General features: G+C 41.2%; 1 protein-coding gene across 4 annotated transcripts in view; it reads left to right on the top strand.

The window, feature by feature from the left end:
- Positions 1–8,812: 8,812 nt before the first annotated feature.
- The window catches only part of birc6 (baculoviral IAP repeat containing 6), a 141,051-nt gene continuing 123,710 nt past the window's right edge, over positions 8,813–26,153 (top strand). For all 4 annotated transcript variants that reach the window (XM_030725245.1, XM_030725247.1, XM_030725246.1 and 1 more), the window contains exons 1-7: positions 8,813–9,235; positions 15,811–15,992; positions 18,716–18,853; positions 22,169–22,362; positions 23,103–23,214; positions 25,605–25,687; positions 25,803–26,028. In XM_030725245.1, coding sequence (XP_030581105.1) covers positions 9,025–9,235; positions 15,811–15,992; positions 18,716–18,853; positions 22,169–22,362; positions 23,103–23,214; positions 25,605–25,687; positions 25,803–26,028 — 1,146 coding nt within the window. In that variant the 5' untranslated portion in view covers positions 8,813–9,024. The remainder of the gene's footprint in view (positions 9,236–15,810; positions 15,993–18,715; positions 18,854–22,168; positions 22,363–23,102; positions 23,215–25,604; positions 25,688–25,802; positions 26,029–26,153) is intronic.

Raw genomic sequence — 26,153 nt, 5'->3', positions numbered from 1 at the left:
TTGGCTGGTAACTATTGCAGCTTAGTATCGACATATAGAAAATTTGGGGTGGGGGAAGTATGCGCTCTACTGAGTGCCCTTCTAATTTCTGATGATCTGATGTCCACTGTGTTTTTTATCCAAGTCCAAAGGCAAAGCAGCCGTCTACCAGAAACACTTCATGCTTCCATCTGCTGACAAGCTTAATGGAGATGCTGATTTCCTTTTCCAGCAGAACCAACCTGATGTTATTTCTGTGCTTGATTGGCCAGCTGATTTGTCAATATGGGAGAAATCTGCTCTCTCTTTATAGTCCTTGTCAGTACTCTAGCTGCAGCAGTTTGGATCAGCTGAAGGTTTTTCAGGGAGCTTTTAGGACAGCCTGATGTCCTTATGGAATAGGAAAAAATCCTTGACAGGATCTGAGACATGCATCTGGCCCTTCAGTTGACCCATTTGATCCATCACAAATGGTCTCAGTGGGAGGGTAGTTATCAAGAAGCCATTCTTAAGGGAGGGAAACAGGGACAAAAGGCTGAGATATCCCAAATTTACAAGAACGGGATTATATATCAGTGGTAACAGGTCTTTAATACCAGGAGAAATCAGGAGAACGGCACAACAATGAATGTCTACAGCCATCTGTAAAACACAGTGGAGGCTCTGTTATTTGGGACTGCATTTCAGCCAGAGGCACTGGGAGCTTATTAAAATTGATGGAATTATGAAGCCAAAAACTATGGTTAGATTTTGATCCACTGTGCATTGCATCTGGAAAGCATCTGATTGGCAACAGCTTAAAGTTTTCAGCATGACAGTGATCCCAAACACACTGCCAATGCAGTAAAAGCATACCTGGATATAAAAACAGACAATGGAACACTGTCAGTCATGGACTGGCCTCCCCAGAGCCCGGACCTCAACATTACTGAAGCAGTGTGGGATCAGCTTGAGAGAGAATGGAACAAAATTCAGCCAATATCAAAGGAAGAGCTTTAGATATTCAAGAAGCCTGGAGAACTATTCCTGGAGACTAAATAAATAACAAGAAAGCTTGCCTAAGAGAGCTCAGTCTGTGTTGAAGGATAAAGCTGGCCAAACCAAATACTGACTTTCAAGTTCTTTAGAATTGTTTTTTGCTTTTGCCTTATACACTGATCAGGCATAATTGAAACATAGACTCCACAAGAGTCATGAAGATGTGCTGTTGTATCTGGCACCAAGATGTTACCAACAGATCCTTTAAGTCCTGGGAGTTGCAAGGTAGATCACATGTGTTTGTCCAGCAATCCCACAGATGTTGGACGGTGGTGGATGGGGGTCAGTATGGACACCCTGACTGGTCTGCGGCTATGCAGCCCCATATGCAATAAACTGTGATGCAGTGTGTATTCTGAAACCTTTCTATCAGAAACAGCATTAACTTTTTCAGCAATTTGAGCTACAGTATGTTTGCACATTTCAATAAATTTCTGCACTTACTTCCCATTTTCACAGCAAAATATAAAGAAATGAGAGGCTTAAGACTTTTGCACAATACTGTATCTACAGTGGGGGAAATAATTGTATAATCCTCTGCTGAATATATAAGTTTACTCACTTACAAAGAAATAAACAGTCTCTTATTGTTACGGTAGTTTAATTTTAATGGAGAGAGGAATAATATCACCCATCCCACCCCCCAAAAAAACAAAAACAAACAAAAAAAGATAAATTGATTTGCATGTCCATGAAATAAATATTTGATCTCTCATAACCCAGTCAGAATTCTGGCCCCCACAGACTGGGTGTGTACCCATGTGGCACACAAATTCCAATAATCAATCAATCACAGATATGCCTGATCTCAACTCGTGTATAAAGCACACCTGTCCACAGAATCAGTTTCTTCCAACCTGTCCACCACTATGGGCAAGACCAAGGAACTGTAAAAATACATGAGGGACAAGACTGTAGACAAGGCAGAAATGGGCTCCAAGACCATCAGCAAGAAGCTTGGTGAGAAGGTGACAACTGTTGGTGTGGTTATTTGGAAATGGAAGAGATATAAAATGTCCATCAGTCTCCCTCAGTCTGGAGCTTCATACAAGATTTTTGTGTCACGGATTATTATGAGAAAGATGGTGGATCAGCCCAAAACTACATGGAGGGAGCTTGTTAATGATCTGAAGGCAGTTGGGACCACAGTCACCAAGAACATCATTGGCAACACACTACACCGTAATGGACTGAAATCTTGCAGCACCCACAAGGTCTCCCTGCTCAAGAAGGCGCATGTATAGATGCATCTGAAGATTGCCAGTGAACATCTAAATGATTCAGAGAAGGTGTGGGAGAAAGTGCTGTGGTCAGATGGAACCAAAATCAAGCTCTTTGCCACCAACATGACCCATGCTGGGAGGAAGAGAAATGCTGAGTATGACCCAAAGAACACCATCCCTACAGTCAAGCATGAAGGTGGAAACATTATGCTTTGAGGCTGTTTTTCTGCTAAGGGTACAGGACAACTTTACCACATTGAGAGGCCAACGGACGGGACCGTGAACTGTAAAATCTTGGACGAGAACTTTCTTCCCTCAGCTGGAACACTGAAGATAGTTTGTGGAAGGGTCTTCCAATATGACAGTGACCCAAAACATACTGCCATATTGCAGTATAGTTACCCAGACAAGAGGTCCTACTGTATATTGACTGACATCAAGGTAGCAATTCCTGTGTAGTTGCAGACTCAAGAGGTGGTTTTGTCCTTTCCTCAAGGTCTTGAAATTGATCTGGGGTGGCTCCCCAGATACTATATATTTAAACTAGTCCTGTCTGAAACAAGGCAAGTGGCTCTGTCAGCACTCACAAGCCCCCTGGCCAGACTGGAAGAAGGAGCCTTCAGCAGCAGGGGTATGCAGCTGGGTGAAAAGGTGAGGATGGTCTAGAAATTTTACCATCCAAACGAGCACAACCTTTAAGCTCCTTGGCATTACTGTACTGCACAGATAGAGAAGCATCAGCAACATTGTGGATATACACTAAGCCAGGCCAGAGTAACTTTATTAGAGCTAAAAATAACATTGCCCATCAGGATCACCAGGACATTTCCTGGTGGCCTGAGGAAAGCTTTTGGCCTGATGGAACTCTCAATCCAGGCATCAGGCATGATTCTCTTACTCTCACCACAGTACCCCCGTGAGCCCAGAAATCTCATATATCTGTGTACCTTTAAGAAAAAGAGAGATAGGAGAGGAGAGAGGGAGAGGGAAAAAAGAGAGAGAACAATATGCTTAACTTGTGACAGCACTGCACAACAAAACATGTGGCTTCATTATAAGTTCAACGGTTGCAAAATCTTCCAAATCTGTGATTTCACAACTGTACTGTTTAAAGGTCTTTTTTTGTTGGTTTGCTTTTTCTTATTATGTGTGTCCATCAGTTCATTTGACCCCCATTGTCATTTCAGGGTGAAGCCTGTTGGAGTCTGATTGCTGATTCCAGGTCTAAGCAACACATTCAGCCATCGATAACACGTGACATCGCTGATTCTGGTCTCTGATCTCATGAGTCATCATCAAAGTGTCAATATATCAGCAGGTGATTGATTTATAATTACAGCTGTATTGTGTCTCTCCATCAGATTTCTGTGACGTCCCAATCAACCAGTCAGCAAAAATGGTCCGATTGGTCGCCGTTACTGGGAGATTGAGTGGGAAGGAGGGGGTTTGTATTCAAGAGGAAGGGACAGTTTGCTGACTACATGTTTGGAGCGAATCCCTATTTCTGGAGTCTCTATTACTGTAATACATATTACTCTGACAAAAAAAAATCTGTCAAATGTTGCCTTTTTCAACATTTTTTTTAGTGCTGACATACATATTTTAAGCTTTTGTTTCCATAGTTAAGGGCATGTAGAATATTGTACAATCATTCCATCACCCCAATGTCCTTGTATATAGTCTGCACTGCACTGTGCTGATGCAGATGGTCCCCTCGATCACAGCTTAGGTTAAGTGTCATCACTTATTAATATAATTGTTATGGTCATGGCTGTGCTGTTATTGTTTTGGAGTTTCTATCCTGCTACTCCAGGGCAGAGACTGTATTCCCACTCTTCAGCGTGTCACACCAGAGTCTCATCAATCGGCAATCATCTCTGCCATCTCAGCTCAAGCCTTCAGTTGCTGCCAGAGTGTTTGCTTCTACTTGTGGTAACTGGTCAAGTTACCTTCTATGAGTTAACCTCTATCTTTGTGTGCGGCCTGCCTTACCTGGTTCTGAAGAAAACCTCTTACTAACCTCTTCACCTGCAGTTTGATACTGGTCTCTTCCCACGTCTTCATCACAACAGCTCAGGGGGTCGGCCCTGCCAGGGGGCAAGATCTAGGGGCAGAAACCAGTGTTACATGCAAAGCAACTCAGGGGACCGTCCAGGCGGCCAGCGGTTGAGGTGAAACAGTTCAGGGGGCCGACTGGGAGGCCAGCAGTGGAGACCCTTTGGAGGCTTAGTTGGGGACTGACAATGGCAGCAGAGAACCTCGGATGGCCTGACTGGAGGCCAATGTCAGAGGAGAGGACCCTTGGGCTCAGGCTCAGGTTCAGGCTGCTCAGCAGGAACTGTTGTCTCCTCTGAAGACTGGGGCAATTCAGCAGGTCTCTCAGGCAGAGATTTGGGCTGTGCAGGACCATTTTAATGTCTCAGCCACAGAAAACACAGTCTTAGAGTGTCATGATCCTGGGCCAGTGGCCCTGCATTTTGAGTTCTTAGTGTTCCTAATGTTTCTTACAGTCTAGTTCCTCAGTTGTTTTGTATTGTTTTGGTTTTTAGTTAATTATAGGTTATTCTGATTTTCCTGGGTTCCCATCTTCCTGTGTCTTTATGCTCCTGTGTCTGTGCTCCTCTGTTTATCTGTGTTCTTGTGTGCTGGTGGTTTTCTTCATTGTGTCTCAGGTGTCTGTGTCTTCCCTGTTCAGCTGTTCCCTGTCTGGTGTCAGCTTAGGTGTTGTTGGATTCTGTTGAGTCATGTTTAGGTTCCCTCTGTGTGCCGGTCTCCTTATGTGTCAAGTCTGTGTGTACCATGTTGGGTTACTTCCTGTTTTATTTTGACAGTTCCTGGTCCTGTGTGTTTGAGTTTTGCTTTACCTCCCTGAGACTCGTTAGTGTTATTCTGTTCACCTGTTACCCCAGCTGTTTCCACTCACCCCTCGTTTCCTCTGTGTATTTATTGTCTGAGTTTTGCCCTGGTCAGATGTCAGAGTCTTGTTGTCCTGTGGTTCCCTGTGTTCTCCAGACCTCCGGGAGTCCTTTGTTATTTTCCAGTATAGGTTTCCTTGTTTATTTTGTTGCTCCAGTTTATTTTGCTATTCCCTTTTTCTGTTGCTATAATAAAGGCTCATTTTGGTTCACCTTTTAACACCATCTCCTGCGTCCTGCTTTTGGGTCCTCACCTCCTTTCCACGCCACACGGCCTGCACCCCCAAATCGTGACATAGAGTTAGCCAGCAACACATAACAGTCAATGTTTTATTATTAACCAACCAAGAAACACAATACTCTTATTTACAGGCTCAGGAACACAAAACAGTTGCCGGCTCAAAAACAGACAGCCCAGTTTTATCAATGACAAAACACAGAGTCTTATGATTGGCTGGCTCAGAATCACTGAACACGGCTTCATTATCAAACTTAAATTGTTTGGGCCTCAAACAATGGAGTGCAGGGCCAGATAGTATGTGGGTAGTAGTCAGTACTGTTCTGTGCGTGGTGTGTGCACATATCAGACTCTCTATATCCCATTTTGTGTATGTTTTCCCTTGTGATAATTCTGTGAGTAATTTTATACTGCATGAATTTCAAATTTGCACAGTTTTTTTCACTGAAATTATTATTACACATTTCATGTATAATATAATTTCATGTAAAACTTCCTAAAAACATTATTTACAGCTGTAGAATTATGTCCTTGATAACTATGATTGCTGTTTTCTTTGCTTTGCTTAGGTTGATTTGAGAGGTATTTAATATTTATTTACCTGATTTATCATTAGAACCAAATTTGTCGTGTCTCAGCTGGTATATAAGAAACTAGGTTTTGTATTTATTTGCTCATTTAGCTCAAGTTTATGTGCCTATGGGTCTTACACACTCAAATGCACTCACTGTACAGGCAACTCTGCTGAGAACTATATGCATGCTCTATGGTCCTGTATGCCTGTTCAGGACTTGTGGCAGAGGATATGTAAAGACCTGTCCACATGTTTTAATTGTTGTGTCCCAGCTGTGCATTTTAGGTGAATTAGCCTTACGCATCGCTAAGAAAGCTATTGTCATCAATTGGAAATCAAAAAATGAACTGTGCATTACTCAATATAGAAACTTACTACTAGATCACATTAGTTTGGAGAGAATGACTGCCTCTTCTAAAAACCGGTTGGATGAATTTGAGCACTGTTGACCAGTTGCTGGTGCTCGTGTCACACTTGTCCCCTCAATTTTAATAGCACTCTAGTTTCACACACAGCTTTACACCTCATTCATATCATTCTTAACACTGACAAGGGATGGGAGTCAGTTGGTGGTTCAGGGGCTGGGCTGACAGCATCCTGGGGTCACTGCTGGCCCTGGGGGTGTGTCTATTCGCCCCTGCTTCAGAGGGTGGGCTGATGTGGATGAGTGTGTGTCTTTGTGTTTTTATCACTGTCTCTGTCTGTGTGTGCATGCGTGGGTGTATTGCTAGACCTGGGTCTGGAAAAGCAAATATGTTTGGCACAACAGTGCACTCAGATCAGAATTCTGATTGTAAAACCTGCAGGACAGGCTACAAAAACCAAAAACAAGCAAAAAACTTACGGCGCCTTTTCAGAAAAGTGGGTTGTGAAAGTTCTAATTTCATTTTGTCCTCCAAAATCTTTTCTAATTCTGTCTTTATTCTTTTTATAGGATGGCTATGAGACGATCCTTTGAGCATTTCCCATAATAAAGTTGGAGTGGTGGTTGGAGAATAATTTTATTTCTATGAAGAATGTCCAGGAACAGATGTTTATGAGAGATTTATGAGTTTGCTAGCCCGAAAGATGAAAGTTCTGATTTCCCAAGTTCAGTAGAATTATTAGCAAAATACACAAACACACTTTAAGTAGCCAAAGTAAAAGAAACAGCGCATTTTAGGATCATATGGTAAATGGACTAGTTCTTATATAGCGCTTTTCTACTCAGTATGAGCACTCAAAGCGCTTATACAACCTGTGCATTCACCCATGCACTCCCATTCATACAAGCACTTCCATTTTTACGAAGCTAAGTGCTTTTTAATTAACTATCATTCACACGCATTCATACTCCGACAGAACGGTCGGAGAGCAACTTGGGGTTAAGTATCTTGCCCAAGGATACATTGGCATGTAGCCTGGAGTAGCCAGGATTCGAGCCGCTGACCTTCCGATCAGTAGGTGACCTGCTCTACCTACTGAGCTACAGCCACCCCCAGTATATACATACTGGATTGTTATTGTTTATTCATTAATGCATTAATAATTTTAATGGTCCAGCTACAGCTAAGTTTGGTCAATTAAAACATTCTTTTTCTTTCTGGAGGCAGGGAGGAGAGTATCCCGTGTTTGTTCCCCTGTAGCAGAAAACAAAGAAACGTTTAACAGGTTGTTCAGAATGCCAGCCCAATGTACATGAAAGCCAAGTGTGTAGAACACAAAGTGCTACAGGGCCCAAAGAACCAGGTAGATTAGATAAACAATACTCATAATAATGAATTGTTTATTTTGTTGTATTTTTTTGATGTAGCGCAACTACAAGGCAACATAACACCATTACATTTAATTTATTACACTCACCCATATAATGCATACCGTGTATGCTGTGTACCTTACCGGCTACAAATGTATATAATGTTTGATATCTGTATATAGTGTTCTGATGTGTGTGCATATATGTGTGTATATGTATATGTGTGTACTGACATTGATATACATATTTTATGTATATAGTGCTTATGTATATGTGTATAGTTTTTTCTAGTCATTTGTTTAGTTCATTTGTTTTTACTCATCCTTTTCATTTTTCTCTGTACTGAGCTGCTGTAATGCGCACATTTCCCTGTTGTGGGATCATTAAAGTTTTATCTTATCTTATATCTTACAGGCAATACGAGATACATTTTTAAAAAACCTTTATTTTACCAGGTAAAACGTTTGAGAACTAGTTCTCATTTACAAACATGACATAATTTCTTATAAATCATAGATGTCCCCCTTCAGCAGCTCCCTTTGATTTGTGCCTGTTACGGTGATCTATAAGATGTCATTAGTGAGACTCTTTAACATAATCTGAGTTTGACAACATTTTAACAGACGTTGTTGCCTGCGTGTGTTTTTAGCATAAGTGTTTAATTATAAAAACAAACTCATAAATTAAACTAAAGCAAAGAGAAAAAAAATTGTACACGAAAAAATAAATACGTTTTAAATGATATAAGTCGAATAAGTCCGATATACAAAAACACGCACAAGGCGACAGCAATATCAACTACGCTATCCAGGCTGGGAAGTGTGAAGGGTGCAGGAACATCTTACTACAAAGACTGAGCTTTTCTGTGAGGTTTTAAGTTGCAGTTTTCACTTGAAATATGAGATTCAGGTGTGTTTATTGCTTGAAGCAGAAGATTACTGTATAAAATGCTGTTTAATCACAGAACCATTGTTATCTTTGTAATCCACTTATTTTTGCAGAGCCGGTATTTTGCTGTTCCCATTAATTTGTCCTACCGCTGTTCTCGTTTGCTAGCGGTGTTCTCGCGGGATGTGGCGGCGAGATACGCTAGCTCCGTTTACCTATCGTGTAACTGACAGAGAGCCCAGCCTGGAGTTTCTCGGAGCTGATAGTGAATAGCCACTGCTGCGGTGACGGCCGGAGGAGAAGAAGCCGCAGAAGGAGTCAGCAGTGGCTGAGGAGTTATAGTTCGGACTTAGTCTAATAGATTTAGCAGTATTACTTCTAGCATCGGATCTTTACAAACCCAGAAGGGAAGGGAAGGGGAAAAATAAGGAAAGATGGCGGCCGCGGCCTCGCCGGGCTCGGGCTCGTCCACCTCCTCAGACTGGATTGTGCTGAGAGACGGTTGCCTGCGTTGCGACGAGGAGGGCCTGCGAAGCCTGTCTTACCACCCGGCCCTCAACGCTATCTTGGCCGTCACTAGCCGCGGCAGTATCAAAGTTATTGACGGCACTTCGGGTGCCATTCTTCAGGCTTCAGCATTGCACGGTAAATATCGGAGTCCTCTGTCAAGCCATGTCACCAACACTTTCAGTTTTGACAAGCCAACCACTGACTGTCAACATACACTAAACACGACGCTGGCTCAGTTGTAACCTCAGCCCGCTAACGTTAGCTCTTCCTGGCACGGCCTAGTCGGTTTTTTGGCAACTAGGGTTTGTGTAGCCTGTTCTGCCTATTCCACAGTCTCTGTTTTTGGACACTGGTATGTTTATGGTCAGACAAGTTCTTCTTGAACACTTGTGTTTGCCACTGTTTGCTACATCTGCAACATGACATCTGCCATGCCTGCTACTAGCTGGAGAGTGGACTTAGCACAGCGCTAGGTAGCCGGGTAACCTTCCCGGTCAGTTTTTGTCATGTTGGTGGACATTAATGAAGTGTCGTTAGAAGTACAGGTTGCACAGTGGACACCTGAAGTTGCACAGTTGCCATCTCCTGCTTAGATGTAGTACCGTGTTCTACGGGAAATAGCTGTGATAGCCACTAAGCTAGCTAGCGGTTCCCCAGCTGGTTTACTTCACAGCCCACCGGGCGCACTGTCAGTCATTTGGAAGTACTGGTGTGATGCTCAGAGTAAACTCACTTGAGGCTGTAGTGTCGGTGTAACATAATGTACAGGCGTTTGTTCGCTGGAGTAAGCTTTAGAATGCTTGCCAGTCAGACTTTGCGCAAGTTATAACATAGCTGTTGAGCTGTGCTCCTACTACACCCGATTATTGCACCCTGGTGTTTACACATCCGTGCCTACATGAGTTTTCTGCAGAGCTGCTGAAAGAGAAATTCATCACCATCCTTGGTTTCGGTGTCCCACAGATAGTAATTGTGCTGCTTAAGGTGTAACCTGTCCCATCGGAAGCTGTGTTATTGTGACTTTCTTCTTCTGTTTTTTTTTTTAAAAACATCTAAATGACATCCGTTTGCTAATGACTTCCTGTTTTTCATCCTAAGTTTTATCGTTGAATAGAATCAGCATATTTCGAAAACCACTGGTTATTTGAATTGGTTTCATATAAATCATATTATTTACCAGATTACTTGTGGAAAGGGAATGCGAATGTGGTTACCTCCAGAACTGGTGATCTAGTTAATGGTTGAATTGCTGTGGTAGATGCTAGTAGGGTTACGTTGTTGTATCAAAAACAATTTTATTTTGCTTAATACTCATCTCACCGTCATTTAAAACAGTTGCCCCCTCATTGCAATTATTATCATAGGCAGATTGTGACACAGAGTTGCACTATCTGGCTCAATGTGTTATGAAAGAGTAGTACCATATTTTGAATGATGGTAAATCAGGTCTGAGCTCCATCCATCAGTTTCCTGGAAGAAAGGGAAAGATACAGTCATTCATGACAAGACAAGAAGAGATCAGCCTTGAGGCTGTCACAGGTGAAATAGTGTCTCCATGTGGCACTGTGTAATTCATGTCCAAAGTGTTTACCATTTTATGAATTGCTAGTTGCTAGTCATGCTAATCAAGGACATTTTTTCCCAGAAAGAATGTAATGGAATCTGTTATTACCTTGTCTAAAGAGCTGATACCTTAGAACAGGTATGTTTTCACTGCAGTTGGGCTGTCTGTGTTCATGCAGTATTATGATTTTTTATTTATTTTTTTTTACCTGCTTGTTTTTATAATGTGCGGTGCATGGAGTAAGAAAGAATCCACTGCGTTTTAGTGCCAATCTGAATAGAGGTTGAGCTAATGGATTTGGTTGGAGAGTCTTGTATCACAAGAGAGTGGATGATTGGCTTTGGAATAGGTATTGGTTCACAAAGTTCACTTATAGAGAGCTAAACGACTTGGGTTGTAAATAGTGTCCTTAATCTGTGACTGTGTTGTGATGAAAGAAATAAGAAGTAGACTGAAATCACGGTACAAACACCCATACAGGCGTTACATGTTACCGTGCTGTGGAGCTGCTAGTCTGTTGAAGACTGGATTGCTTAAAAATCGCTCAGGTAATGAGGGAACTGGGAAAGCACGAGTGATAGAGTTTATTTTTTGTTCATGATTATCTGTTAGGTGCATCTTGTTGGATGCAAATATGAAAAAACAACAGAGGCATTCTGTCTTTATCTAAAGTGATTAAAAACACACGAATGCCTTTCAAGTCTTCATCAGGGTCTGACAAACACACAGTCAGAATTAAATCCCAGCAATATGGCAATTGGCTATCAACTGTGGCATATTATACAATCCAAAATAATACCAGATATAAAAACATAAAGCTCATACATGTCAAAAGACTACAACTGCAGAAAAGACCACAAAGCTCAAAGATGGCCTTTTGTTTTTGTAATGTGCAGTGCTTTTGTAGAATTTTTACATCCCTACTTTAATGTTTGGTAATAGACCGCTATGGTGGAATTTCACATGATTAAACTAGTAATATTTACTTTCTTAACGTTTACCTGCTTTTTTTTTTTTTTTTTTTTTTTTTTTTGCAAAACAGGATATTCACAGATGGTTGTTGAAATCATTGGGAGCTACACCTGCCACAACATAGTGGGGAGTGAGTTTAGACTATCAAGCCTTGATTATTATATAATATAATGGTGCGGACACAGAGAGGTGGAGACCTGACGGCTGAGTAGTCATTACTGTTACACACTTTGAAGTCTGCTGCTAGGGGTGGATTCATAGTCGGTGCATTGTAATGTGAAGTCTCCACAGAGAAAAAGTCGGCACAGTCACAAAAAGCTGGCAGGCACGTGGACATCCACACAGACCTTCGTGCTCTCCGTCTGATGACAAAATTTGTCACTTGGAGCCAAGCTGGCCTGAGCGGAGCCTAGCTCACTCGCTGAAGTAGAAAGTATAATCAAGGCCTTAGAAAGTGGCAAAAGTGCTCTAAAGGATGGCTGTGCTGGATTTATAACAGAAGACAAAATGAGGGCATCATTGTCAGATTATAACACATTAGTAGTTTTATGTTGTGTTGTTTTAATAATCATTGGAAGCCAAATTTGTTATTGAAAATAGATCAAATTTGATGTACTGCCCAGCTTAACAAATAAGTGTTTCTGACTGTAAACGGTATTACTGCCCACTGTTTCTCATGCAAATATTATAATGTTGGAGAACAATGTTATTTTTCACTGGTTGTTCTCCTGGATGTGCTGCAGCCTATTTAAGTTATTTCAGATGACATTAAGATAAAGACTTTTGGGGAAGCAGGACTTTTAGGGGATGGCCATCTGTGTCTGCTAAAGGACCCATAACTCTTTGTAACTACCAACTACCATGTAATCTGTCATTCTTTTAGAGGAACATTTGCTGCACTACGATAATACACAGCCATGGAGTGTTTGTATGATCATAGTGTCAAGATAAGTGACAGTACACAGTTAAAGTTTACTTTTTGTTTCTTCAGCCGTGGCAGCCGAATGTTGTGTCATCAACATATGTAGACAGGTGGTTCAGCACTGAGGAGTAAATGTGTCATTCGGATCAGGCACATTTCTGTGTATAGTCAGTAGTAGGGCTGCAACTATAGATTATTTTAGTAATCAAGTATTCTATCGATTATTCCATTGATTAATCAAGTAATCGGATAAGAAATGTTTTTGTCTTATTACCAGTTCATCTGCATATTTTAACTTCCGTGTGTGAAGCAAACAGGGTCGATGGAGCAGCTACAAAGTTCTCTTTTCTTCACTTGCTGATCAGGTGGTTGATGAAGGACCTCCAGCTGTGTCCCAGTAAAGGTTACAGGAAAAAGCGCTGCTGCTTTGGACACTAGAAAAACGTTTCTTTTCGCTCCACCTGAGCTCACCGTCTCGATAACTGCTTCGCCTCTTTGCCGCACGTGTGCAGACAGACTGCACCTCAAACAGCTGCTGCTGTTGTGTTATCAGTGTTTTTGTTGAAAAAATGGGGCCTGCATGAGCTTAATGTTGTAATGCTTTGTATTCACAAACATCCTCCTAAATACGTTTATACTACAGGTCTATATTTAGTTGCTAGTCAAGGATTCTGTACAGAATGGGTCACCGGGGGATTCCCTCGTTAACGAACGGTCGCTAGTGTTAATGGCGGCGCCTGCTAGCAAACTGTGGTGGTGCTGATCAGTTCTGGTAGCTACAGCTGAAATCCTCAACACAGCGAGCACAACATGCGCACGTAGACACACACACACACACACACACGTGTGTGTAGAGAGCAGTGGAGGCGTGGAAAAACGTTTCAGCGATGGTCCACTCGGTGTTAAAGGGTTGTTTTTTCCAAATGATGGAAATCCGTCGCAGTGATGGAGAACTTTAATGTGCTAATGTGCGTGAAATGCTCCACTTACATGGAGACATCAGAGCGCTGCAGAGTTTAAATGAAGCATCAAAGCAACAAATTTGTGTCAAGGATTTTTTATAATCGAATTATTCCAGTTACTCGAGGAATTGTTGCAGCCCTAGTGCGTAGTATTGTGAGCGTCATGAGATGAAAAAATAGAAGTTTTTTTTTTTTTTAAGTCCTCTTTTTCCTGTTGCTGCTTTGACATTGTATACATTTTCTCTACAAAAATACATCTCATCAAAGCCTTCAGGACATATTTACTCCTCAGTGCATTTCATCTGCACCCGCCAGCTTCATGTCCAGAATAAGCCAACAGATGGAAATCTGTCAAACAATAAAAGTTCACTGTTTAATTGATGGACTGCTAAAGCACCTCTAGACTAGTAGTAGCCCCTCTTCTAGAGCAACCACTACAGTCAGTGAGTTAGACCAAAAACTGTCATCTGTGTGAACAAGTAATTGAGACTGAGATGTAAAGCAGGAGTGAACACAAGCGCTTCAGTATCAGAGCTGATTTGCTCATGTATTTGTAGTCTGTCAGCTGTTTGAATTCTTCTTTTTTTTTTTTTTTTAGATTAGTAAAGACTTCTTTTCCTTTTGTGTTGGTGTGGTCTGTGCTGCTGTAAATTAATCAGAGCATACTGATCTTCATATGCTCATTGTTTTGCCTTGTATGCATCATAAGAAAGATATCTCCTTTAGTATACACACCTTCTCAAGTCATGATTATACTCTGTTGCGGATAAGGATAAAAATAGCTGGAAACACCACAGCCAAGTAGTCATTCCTGTTATACTTCTTTGACGTTGACTCAAGATCTGCCACCTGTCTTCCAAAGTAATATATAAAGTCTCATTGTTACAAAAAAATGTCAGGTACGTGGACGTCTGCACAAACCTTTGGCTCACTATCTGATGGTAAAGTTTGTCCCTCAGACCCAGGCAGACTCGCAGATGTGGAAACTAACAGCTGTTTCACAATGACCTCAGTCCAGATCAGCATCTTTAAAGGATGTGGCAGTTAAAGACTGTTCCAGATTGAGTTTTGAGGATTTTCTTTTTGACATGCTGTTTTGGGATTAGAGTTATTAAAGCACTTGCACACACGATAGAAATGTTTTATTTATTATTTAGTTTCTATTTGCTGAGAATTATTTCATGACATCATTATAGGCAGTTTGATTCCTAGGGGTATCGCAACCACTGAGGATCCAGAGGTTATGTCCAGAGTTTACACGTCACAGGTGCTGTGTCACACAATAACACATTATTTTACCAACTTTTAGTTTTTCAAATAAACAGTTAGTGTAAGATATGGTTCTGCTTTTGCCCTTTTGTAACAGTAGTTAAAAAGAAAAATACCCAATTCATCCTTACATGCAGATGTACTAGTGGGGTGTGTTCATTGCAACATTTTTGTCAGTCTGGTCAGTTAGAATGGTGGCAGCATTTTGTTTTTGTTCTTAAATGATAAATGTCTGTAAACTTCTAACTGTGCTCACTGTTCTCCCCGGCCACCAGCGCTGTACAACAAGTCACATCTGCTGGTGCAAGCGGCTGCTTTGATACCGCTTTGGCCGATTGTGCACCTCTCAGTTTTTGTAACCTCGCGCATCGCGGTGGCTGAGTAGAAGATGAAGCTTTTTCAGAAATTCTGACCTTTTCAAACTGTGGCAGCATCTCCGTCTGTATAATCTTTCATTAAAACAGCGGTAAAAAGACACTCAAGACACATCGTGTTTTTAATGCAATGGTAGTGAAACAACGTGCCAGGTTACAAAAATCGAGAGGTGCACTACCGGCAGAAAAAGGCTTGCGACAGTGGATATGATTTCAATTTGATGTCAACTTTGTTGTATGGTGCCTGTTGCCAGGCACTGCATGGCGGGTATAATGGGGCCCTAAGGAGCTCTGCTTCACGTTTTGAAGGAGCACATACAAGCTAAGCATAGATCCACAACTCTGGTGGTGCGGTTCAGAGGGAGGAGAATAAAGTAGGTGCTATAGCTCCTTAAGTTAGGCATAAGCAGTCATTTTGTGGAAATTTAGGAAGCTTCATGCATTAGTGAATGAGATGCTACCAAGAGGAATCAAGGAAATGGCATGAAAATATCGATTGCATTTATTCTAATGGAGGCTTGAGCATATAAACATACGAATTGTTTCCAACATGTTTCACACAAAACTGGCACACAACCAGTGACTGTGACTTTTCTCCTTGAGACCTCCTCACACTGTGTACTATCTGTCCTCTCTTACTGTCCCAGCTAAACCTGGCGGTCGTGTCAGGTGTCAGTACTTTCCCGCAGTGGACAAGGTGCTCTTCGTGGACGACTATGCAGTGGGATGCAGGAAGGACCTGAACGGCATTCTGCTCCTGGACACAGCCCTCCAGCCACCAGTGGCAAAGCCTGAGGATATGGTTCAGCTGGAGCTGCCGGTCACAGAGGTGAGAGAAAATACTTGCCCTTTGATTCACTGTGTACATGGACAACTGGTCTGTTTCAGAAAATGGGCTTATTGAAAACTTGAGTTTCTTAACCCTGAGAGGAAACTTTGTTACTTTTTCTGTTACAGAAATTCACTTTTTTCTGTTACTATAATAACTTAGTTACCATCAAAATGACATTTGCAACTCTAAGATAGGCAATTTACAAAAACCTGACTGAAATTTAACAAAAATTTTGTGCCTTTCCAAAAAAGAGACAAGCTGCTGAGACAGAACTGTAATTTTTAAGTAAGGCTAACTCCAGTTAGATTTTCTATTTCAGTAGTTGAACAATAGCAAAGTAAAGTAGGCGGGAACAGGGATAAATTTATCAAACCAACCCATGACGGCCTACTGAATTTAAAACTTTTAAAAACGGCGATGTGGGAAGGGCTTTATGACAGTTTCTTTTTGCTTATGTGATCAATGATACTTGACGGTGTTACAGGAGAGAAAGAATCCAGATTTACAGAAAAAGAAAAATCACTAACAAAGTACTTGAAGGTACAATGATTGAGCATTTTTTACTTTAGCTACAAAACAATTAAGACAGATGTTAAAGTCACTGTCAGAGAATATGGTATGTCAGAACAAGCAGGAGATATTAGTTACTTTATTGTATCAAGCAGGACTTGAAAGAATTTCTCTTCAAGACAAGATTAGCAAAATATGCAGCCCTGGTGCCGTTTATGACCCCATTTAATACAGTTATGCACTCTCAGATAAAACTTGTATACTTCTAGTTTAGGGGCTTTCCGTAACCTTTCAGACCTTCGACAGTCACAACAAAAGCTACGGATAGCCTCATTTATCCAGTGGGGTGAATTTCTGGAGAATGCAGGACTTGTTTTCAGAGGAACGCTGTTCATTAACCCTTTAATACTGAGCCTGTCGCCAGCGACAGATCGTACTTCAAAATTACCGTCGTAACCCTATGCTGATGCAAAGCACAATTTCTCAGCTTTCAGAAACCGTTTGAATTACCGTAATTACACGACCGTTTGGCCTATCGGAAAATTTCAAAGAGTGTTTGATCTGACATATCGGCGGAGATATGCTCCGTGTTTACCAGCTGTTCACAACACGTAAGGGCAGGTAACACGTGCTTCAGTGGCGATCACCCGGTGTTAAAGGGTTAAACCGGCCAATCAGGGATCTCTGCAGTTCAAAGGTCAGCAAAGAGTCCACCTTCACACACTGGCAAATGAAGCCGATCTTAAACACCACCACCAACACCACAGCCACACAGTCGTGCTGACCAAGAGCGTTCTGTTGGACAGAACTCATTCAGATGAATGAACTCTGAATCTTGCTGCCAAGTCTCCATTACAAACATAAAATCCAAGTTCTCTCTACTGAAAAGACGTTTGAGAAGTGATTTGTTTGTAATAGAGCAGCACTGATGGGGGCCCTCCTGACAGAACCTGTCAGCAGTCTCACAGACTGAAGCCACAGGTATCCAGTGTCAGGCACATACACCCCGGGCCTTCTCTACCCCAGTCACTGTCAGCCGGGGGAGAAGCATTAAGTGCTATAAAATCTCTTGATAGATGCTGCATTGACTTTGGGCGTGGATATTAAAAAAAAAAAACAACAAAAACAACCAGCTCCAACAGATGGTATGACACCTTAAATCATCACAGACTGGGTGGAAAATTCACACTGGACTTCAAAATACCTCGGATCCTGTGCCTCCACTGTTCCTCTAGACTCTAGTTTTAATTTCCAAATGACATGCAGAATTTACAGAGGAACCTCGGACAACTTAGCAATGGTCCAGTTCTTTTTCTTCTACTGGATTTCTGATTTTTATGAGCTATAAGGCATAAACATCAAAATTAAAGCACAGAAGGATATGATATATTGAACTTTACAGGTAATCAATGTAGAATAATAATAAATGATCAAACCCTCTCAAAATATTCATTAGTATACACAATTAAAAAGTACTTTTATGTGTAAGGTGAATGTGAATGAACCACTACACGATGGAGCTAAGCAAAGGCCCACAGGTTGGACTTGAACCCAGGGCGCTGACTTTCAGCCCAAAGGCCCACGACAGCCAGTTCACGCCTTGAGTTGATCTGGAGCCCAGAATAGTTTAATTTAACTTGTGCACATGTTTATATGTAGCACACTTTCATCCTTCTCGGCCATAAACTGAATCCAAATTTGTGGGAAACACTAATATCAGTTTGTCACAATTTGGACATAATTATTTATATTTCTTTGTTTTTTGATTTGTGACAGTTTTCATTCACCATAAATCAAAGTAACCAGTTCCAACATAGTGGTTCACTGGTTAGGTTAGTAGTTTGATCTGCAGACTGTGATGTATGACTCAAACCACAATACTCCCTAAAATGGCAGGAACAGGCCACAAAGCCATTAATTTATTATGATGGGAGGACCAGTGTCTGACTCAGCAGCAGTGTAAGAAACTCATGCAAGAAAACCAACACAAAGCAACAACACTCTAAGCCCAAGTCATGTGAACTAAATAGGGCCACTCAGCAGATGACATAGTGAATCGTTTCAGTTTTCAATACAAAACTGAAAACATAACACTGTACAAAATGCCACAAACTTGGATCAGTTCTCTTACTGCATATATGTGTGTGTGTGTGTGTCAAAACTAATATGTGTGTGTGTGTGTGTGTGTGTGTGTGTGTGTGTGTATTCAGGCTCAGCAGATACTGTCAGCCTGTCAGGAAAAGATTGACGTGTCCAACACTGAGGGCTATGAACTTTTTATCACCCAGCTCAAAGAAGGCCTGAAGAATACCTCACACGAGACAGCAGCCAATCACAAAGTGGCCAAGGTGAGTCTGAATAAAAACCCTCACATGAACTCTGGTGAATGTTGGAGCATCAGGTCTTTACGTTGGCTGTAGTTGTCCCTCCTCATGTCCAGGGAGAATCAAACATGTTCTTACTACTGGAAATGATGTGTTTTAGGTGGGGGTACAATAACATATAAAATAGGTAAGATTTTCCTCACCATAGTCATTAAAGCTAAATGGAACAGGAGATTGTTTCACTGTTGCTGTCTGCTGTGACTCTTGGTTACAGTGACGCTAATGGTGTATCACTTTCATTTAAAAGGCACCTGCCCACAACAACAGTCACCTCAAGTAGCTTTATATTGAAAGGCAAAGATCCTACAATATTTGAGTGCACAAACCTCAACAATACTATGATCCCCTCTGAGTAAGTGATTGGGTGATAGTGGGGAAGAAAAATTCTGTTTTTTACAGGAGACCTTTGGCAGAGCCAAAAAACAAAAAAACAAAGTGTGAACGTAAACAAAAGTTATTACATATAATAGTGACACATAAATACATGCAGAATAAGGACGGGGTGCTCAGTGCATCACAAGAATTCTCCCAACAGTCTGAGCCTGTAGCAGCATAACTGAGGACAGTCAATGGTCACCTGATCTTATTTGTGCTGGTGTGATGGCATGGGGAATGTCTCCACACATTTGACTTGAGTGCCACGTTTTATCTGAATATTGTTTTTAATCATTAGCATCCCTTTATGGCCACAGTTTAGCATCTTTTATTGGCTGTATCCAGCAGGATAACACACCATGTCACAAAGCAGAAATTGGTTTTATAAACACGTCCTCAGTGGCCTCCCCACTCACCTGATCTGAATCCAGTATAAAGGGAGATTTGCAACATGAATGTGCAACAGATAAATCTGCAAAAATGATCTGAGGCAGTCATGTGAACATGGAGCAGAAGCACAGACCGTGCATAACTGTCAGCAGTGCAGCACATAAGTTAACATTACAGGGAACCTATTCACAAAATTGGCACATATGTTAGAATTACTTTTTTGATAATATCCATTTGAAAACTGGACTTGCCTTTTTGGAAGTCAACTTTAGCAGTTTTAAATAATTTGACAACAAGGGTATGGGGTGTAGTCATAAAGAGAATACTTTGTTTCAGTCAGTGGACCCCTCCTCACTGGTTACCCAGTTCTTAACTGTTGCCCCAAAGCTTGTTGTTTGTTGTGGTTCAGGATTTAGTGTAGTTTTTGTTAAGGTTTTCCCAACAGAGCAAGGGATTTTCAATATAGTGTTTCTAAACATTCTCATTTTCTTTAGAAAGCATACATTATTTCTGTTTGCCCACAGTAACAGAATTAATGAACAAAACGAACCTTTTTATTGAGCTTTAGCATAAACCACTGCAGTGCAATGATGAGCTTTAACTTTGTAATGCTCACAGCTTGTAAAATCAAGTAAAAACTGAGGCCTGGCTTCCAGTTTACTCAGTATAAAAACTTCAGCAAGGGTTTGAGCAGTCACTTGAGAAAACATGTCAAAAACAAACTAGTGAGAGATGTGTCTAAAGACTCGAGGACAACTACCAAGACATCAGTGATTGAATTATTCAAGTTGGGAACTGTAGTCTCAAAGACGACTATCACTAGAACCCTGCGCAGGAATGGACTGCAAGGTTGCAGACCAAGAAAAACTCCACTTCTGTAGCAGAGACCTCTTCAGGCCACACTGAGGTATGCTAAGGATAATCTAGAAAAAATTATGCATACCGTAAGCATACCATTTGGTCAAATGTGATGAAACTAGAGCTCTTTGATGCTGCTGATGTTTGGAGAATGAAAATCACTGGCCCCACAGTGAAACACGGTAGTGGGACGATGCTTCAGTGAGTGGCGGGGACAACCTGGTGGTGTTCCTTGTTCTTCTGCTTCAGGGAACAGAAGTTATAGATTAGACAGTTTGTTCTCTTTCAGTCAGTTCACTTGGTACAACTCAATAGTACCTCCAGAAGACCAAAGTGAATGTTATTGACTGGCTTGCACAAAGCCCTGACTTGAATCCCATTGAAAATCTGTGGGATAAACTGAAGATCAAGGTCCATGCCAGAAGACCATCAGGTCTGGAGGACCTTTCAAGAGTTTGAAAACTACAACAAACAACTGCAGGCTGTTATCCCGCAAAAAGGACACACAGTTGACTATTAGCATCAGGGGGGCTAATAATTTTGACCCTAGTAGTGTTTGGGTTTTGTGAAATATTTTTGTTTGTGTGCAAAGTAAAATAGTATACTCACCCAAGATAAAACCAGGATGTTTGAAAAAGCAGTGTTTAAAAATTCTTGGCTTTGTTTTAACAGCACTTGAGAAATGCTTGAAGAAAAAATTTTCATAGCAGGACTTACAAGTCTGTGCTCATCTACATGAGGTGCACTCTGTGAACAAATTCAAATCAGATCAATGACCTTAAAGATAGCTTGAAAATGGAGGGCTAAAGGGATTTTCACACAAGTTCATTGTGGTATTCTAAAAAATGAATAAACACACACACACACACACACACACACATACATACATACATACATACATACATACATACATACATACATACATACACATACATGTGTGCCACTGTAGTCCTGGAATTCTGAGCCAGTGCGTCCGAGTAAGTGCTCTGCAGGCTGAGGTGAGGCAGAAGACACTCACACTCCATTTAGCTGTTTATTCCCTTTTTGTTGGAACTGGAATTTTAGGTCACAGAGACAAACCTGTTGGAAGGGCAGTGATGACAGTTCATTTCAGTGTTCAGTGTATAATTTCTGCTGATGTGTTCAGGAGTAGTTGTTCACTGCAGGACAAAGCTGCTCCTGCTGGCAGCTGTCCCACTCTGCAGCACCTTTTTCTTTGGTGCTCTACCAATTATCCAAAACCAACTTTGACATCACACATGTATGTGATTCATGCTGCAGCTGGATGAGACCTGTGTGTGTGTGTGTGTTACTATTTATTTTATTTTATTTTTAAAAATTTTATGTAGAATGTTTTTAAGTTATCATGAAGTAAAAATCTGATTTTTATTTATTTTTTAATACTGAGTCATAAAGACGTTTTTCCTTAATACTAGCTATGTTTATTTTTGTCATTTGGTTTTTGGGACTCCATTTCTCACTGTGCAGGACTGCAGTTCAGGCCCAGGTGTGAGTGGGCCACCAAGACCATGCTTTTACCTTGATGCTGCATAACTGTCGTTTTGTTTCAGATAATGTGATAAAATAAAGACCCTTCTCTTTCCCGGGACTATGCTCATACCTGTCTTTCTTCTTTCCCTCTGCTTCTAATCTCAGTGGGCAACAGTGACCTTTCATCTCCCCCACCACGTGCTGAAGCTTGTGGCAAGTGCCATTGTCAACGAGCTGAAGAAGATCAACCAGAACGTAGCTGCCTTGTCTGTGGCCTCATCCATCATGGACAGGCTCTCCTACCTCTTGTCAAGCGCCAGACCTGAGCTTGGGGTGGGCCCTGGGCGCTCTGTAGATAGGTGAAAGCAAACTTTTTGTCATCTTGTACTCTTTGTTAGTGCGGTGTAAATTAAATGGATATTCAGGTAATTTACACTTTATTCTGAGTAAACATTTTGCATCTGTGTTTTCATGTTCAAATAATAACAGTAAGAATAGTTATGTGAAGAAATAATTAATAGTAATTTATTTTGGGGCAAAATTTTGCTTTAGGTGATGTTAGTACAGCCCAAAAAAAAAAAAATCAACTTTGAACATTTATTATCCTGTTACATGTAGCATCTGTAACCAGCAACTTCCAGGGCTGAAAAGTGAAGCCAGAGTACCAAAAACTGCAGACCCTGTAGGCTGGCTCCAAAAGCGAGTACATGCCCATAGACTTCCATGTTAAATGCCTGACTTTACAGTAGTAAAAAGCATTAATTCACTCATTTGGATACTGGAAGGCTTAAAGTAAAGGCTGCTTTAATTGCTAGGCTAGGTTGTGCTAAGAATAGTGCTAATCTATTACTCAGCTGCCTTGTTCAAGTATGGTCACTTCTGGTTCAGAGAACATGGCAGAAATCCCATGGGTGATGTCATGGTGGCTACAGTTATCTTTTATATATAGTTTATGGTTTTTGTCATGGATCACAATTCTTGAAGAATGAAGCGCAACCATGTGATGAAGTTTTCACATGTAGTCCACTACAAAAGAGATGCAGTCTACACCAGGACATGGAATGCCAGGTATGATTCTAAAGGTGTTTGTTCTCTGCAGATCCCTAATGTACAGCGAGGCCAACAGGAGGGAAACATTCACATCATGGCCACATGCTGGGTACAGGTGGGCTCAGCCTGATCCAATGGCGCAAGCAGGGTTTTACCACCAGGTGGGTTCTGTGATTAGGCTGTCATATCACTCAGCTCTGAGGAGCAATGTTATGTGCACACACGTGGTTCACATCTCTGTTTGTTCTCACATGCATTCACAATATTTGCATGCAGTCAAAAGAAGGATTTGCATGCACAGTGGAGGATGTTGGTATACTTTCAGATTATTCAGTTAAGGGAACAAATACGGGCTCATCTAACAGTGTGTAACCATGAACACAGCTCTGTTAAGTCCTGTTGGCTTTAATGTATCAACAATCTAAAACCCTGAAAGCTTTGCACGTGAACGTCAGTGGTAAAGAAACAGTTGCAAGACAGATTTATTTTTAAAATTTTGTTTAAAAAAATAGAGCAATTGAAGACAAATCTGATGCTTTTGGAATTTTTTAAATCGGTCAACGGGTTACAAAGTTAGGGACAGAAAAAGATCATCAAAATTGGTCAAAGTTAAAGTTCTCTGATTTAAAGTAAAGAAATGTATGTATATAGAGAAAAGAGACTCTGGTTATGACAGAATGTAGTGACTAGGTGGAAATCTAAAATTGAGGGATGTTTCTTAGGAACTATTGTGACTACATCCATTAAAAATTCACCCCATACACTATTTTTACCAACTGGAGCTAATGGCGCAAAAAAGCAGTGAAAAAGAAACTACAGAATTGCACCAGATAATGGTAAACATTCTTATATTGTTAAATATTCAACAACTGTACCAAGTAAACCAAATTCTTTGTGACAGAATATTATTCTTTGTTATCTGACACGGCCACTTCACAATATCCAGACGGGTGAGTTCTCGGGTGTTAACGGATTTTAATAAAATATAGCTCAAAATGATCTTTAGGGTCGTACCTTTTTGCTGATTGTGTCACATTAAATAAAATGGTATTGTGTGTATCATTTACACAAAAGAGAATAACTCTGGAGTCTGACTTGCTAGAAACTTTTCTTCCCTGGTGTAAAATGTAAGACGAGATCTGCTCACAAAATTTAGCATTTTGAGGTAAAATGTTGGCCTCAGCCCATCACTCCGACAAATGCCGTTAGTACCTACTTGGCGCGGGATGACTTGACTCGCCATGGTCTTGTTTTGTTTCCACTGCAATTGAGTACCACCTCAGTGTGGGTTACGTCGACATAGCAGCGCCAGCAGTAGTTTCTTGATGTAATTTGTATGCGGCTCAAAACACAACACAACAATAGATAGAGGCAAGCTAACATAGCTAATGCCAGTTTAATATCATCATCATGCATACGTCCCCGTACAAGGTTTTAATGGATGAAGGGTATCATTGGTAAATATAAACCTCTACCACCAAACATGTCATAATTGACTCAGTGTAGTTCAAAAGTACTGCCGTTCACGTATTTCCGGCAACAATTACTGTAATAACCCTATGTTGGGCGTGAAGGGCAGTGTCTCAGCTTTCAGAAACCGTTTTAATTTTTCCAATAAGACAAACGGTCACGTAATTACGGTAATTCAAAGTTCCTTTGATCAGCCGTGTTAACCAGCTGTTCACGGCTATTAGGGGCAGGTAACGGGTGCTTCAGCAGTGATCGCCCGGCAGTATGGGGTTATAATATGTATGCTGTGCACGTGTTTCAGATGGCTCTCATGTTGCAGAACTACCGCTGCAAACTGTCAGTCTGGGCATTCAACCGGTGTTTTGCGTGCCTCCGTTTTCTTGCTGTTTAAAAATGGCACAGTTGATTCTGGTGAGGGAGTCGCCCTCATGACTCCGCTAGTGACGGCACTCCCTGGCCAATCAGTGGCATGCTGTTCTTCTGTGTCACATTTTCGGATTGCCTTGAATTGCTTGGAACCCCGGCTGAGTGAGTACTAAAAAAAGTACCTGGTACCAGGTACTAATGGAAACACCTTCAAACTGCGCTGAGTCGAACTGCTGAGTAGGTACTAATGGAAACGCGGCTAAAGTGCATCAAAAACACTAATCCTCACACTGTGACTTTTCCAAAAAAGAACATCTAATTTTTGTGTTAATAAAACCATTTTATTGAGACATTTGGATTATAAAATTTATATTAAAGCTTATTTCAAGAGGAGTATTTTCATGTAGGTACTCCTCTTATTTGATGCTACCAGTCAGGAAAAATTATTGATGAAAATTGACTGACTGCAGTCTGTATTGTTTCAGCCTATGTGAGCTGATCGCTGACTTGAGGCTGGTGTTTGATAAATGGGCTCTGTATGTACAGGTGGCCTTGCTGCTCTAAGTGCTAAATATTAAAGTGGGTATTAGCAGTAACCATCTTGGTGTTTTTAAACACCTGCTGTACAAACTCTACATTCTCTACAAAAAGGCTGGACAGCAAAGAAAATAGTTGTTTATTGAAAGTGATCCCCCTCCACACTGTGTTTCTGCAGCCTGCCTCAACAGGGGATGACAGAGCCATGTGTTTCACCTGCAGCGTGTGTCTGGTCTGTTGGGAACCAACAGATGAACCCTGGTGAGTGCATCGTTAGTCACATGTTTATTTATGTAGCCATGGAGCTACAACCTGGTCTATATGTGCATCTTACTTGCAATGTAACTATGATGGAAAACTTTTCATATTCTCACAGGTCTGAACACGAGCGGCATTCTCCTAATTGTCCGTTTGTGAAGGGAGAGCACACGCAGAATGTCCCGCTGTCAGTGACACTGGCGACCACACCTGCCCAGTTTCCCAACAGCCCTGACAGTTCAGACAAAATCGCCTGCTATGGTTTTGGCAGCTGCCCGCAGTTCCTGGCTGCTGCCACCAAGAGGGGCAAAATTTGCATCTGGGACGTCTCCAAAATGATGAAGGTCAGAGCACCGACCAGAGAATGCATGAGAGCGTGACACTAGGGTTGGGTGATGAAAGGATAAAGACAGTCACTGTGAAATAACTTTTCTTCAGTAGAAATATAAGACATGCTTAATATAAAGTT

The sequence above is a fragment of the Archocentrus centrarchus genome, unplaced genomic scaffold, assembly GCF_007364275.1.
Source record: "Archocentrus centrarchus isolate MPI-CPG fArcCen1 unplaced genomic scaffold, fArcCen1 scaffold_50_ctg1, whole genome shotgun sequence".
NCBI lineage: Eukaryota > Metazoa > Chordata > Actinopteri > Cichliformes > Cichlidae > Archocentrus > Archocentrus centrarchus.
Note: the sequence above shows the minus strand (reverse complement) of the source record. Positions and strands in the feature narration are given on the sequence as shown.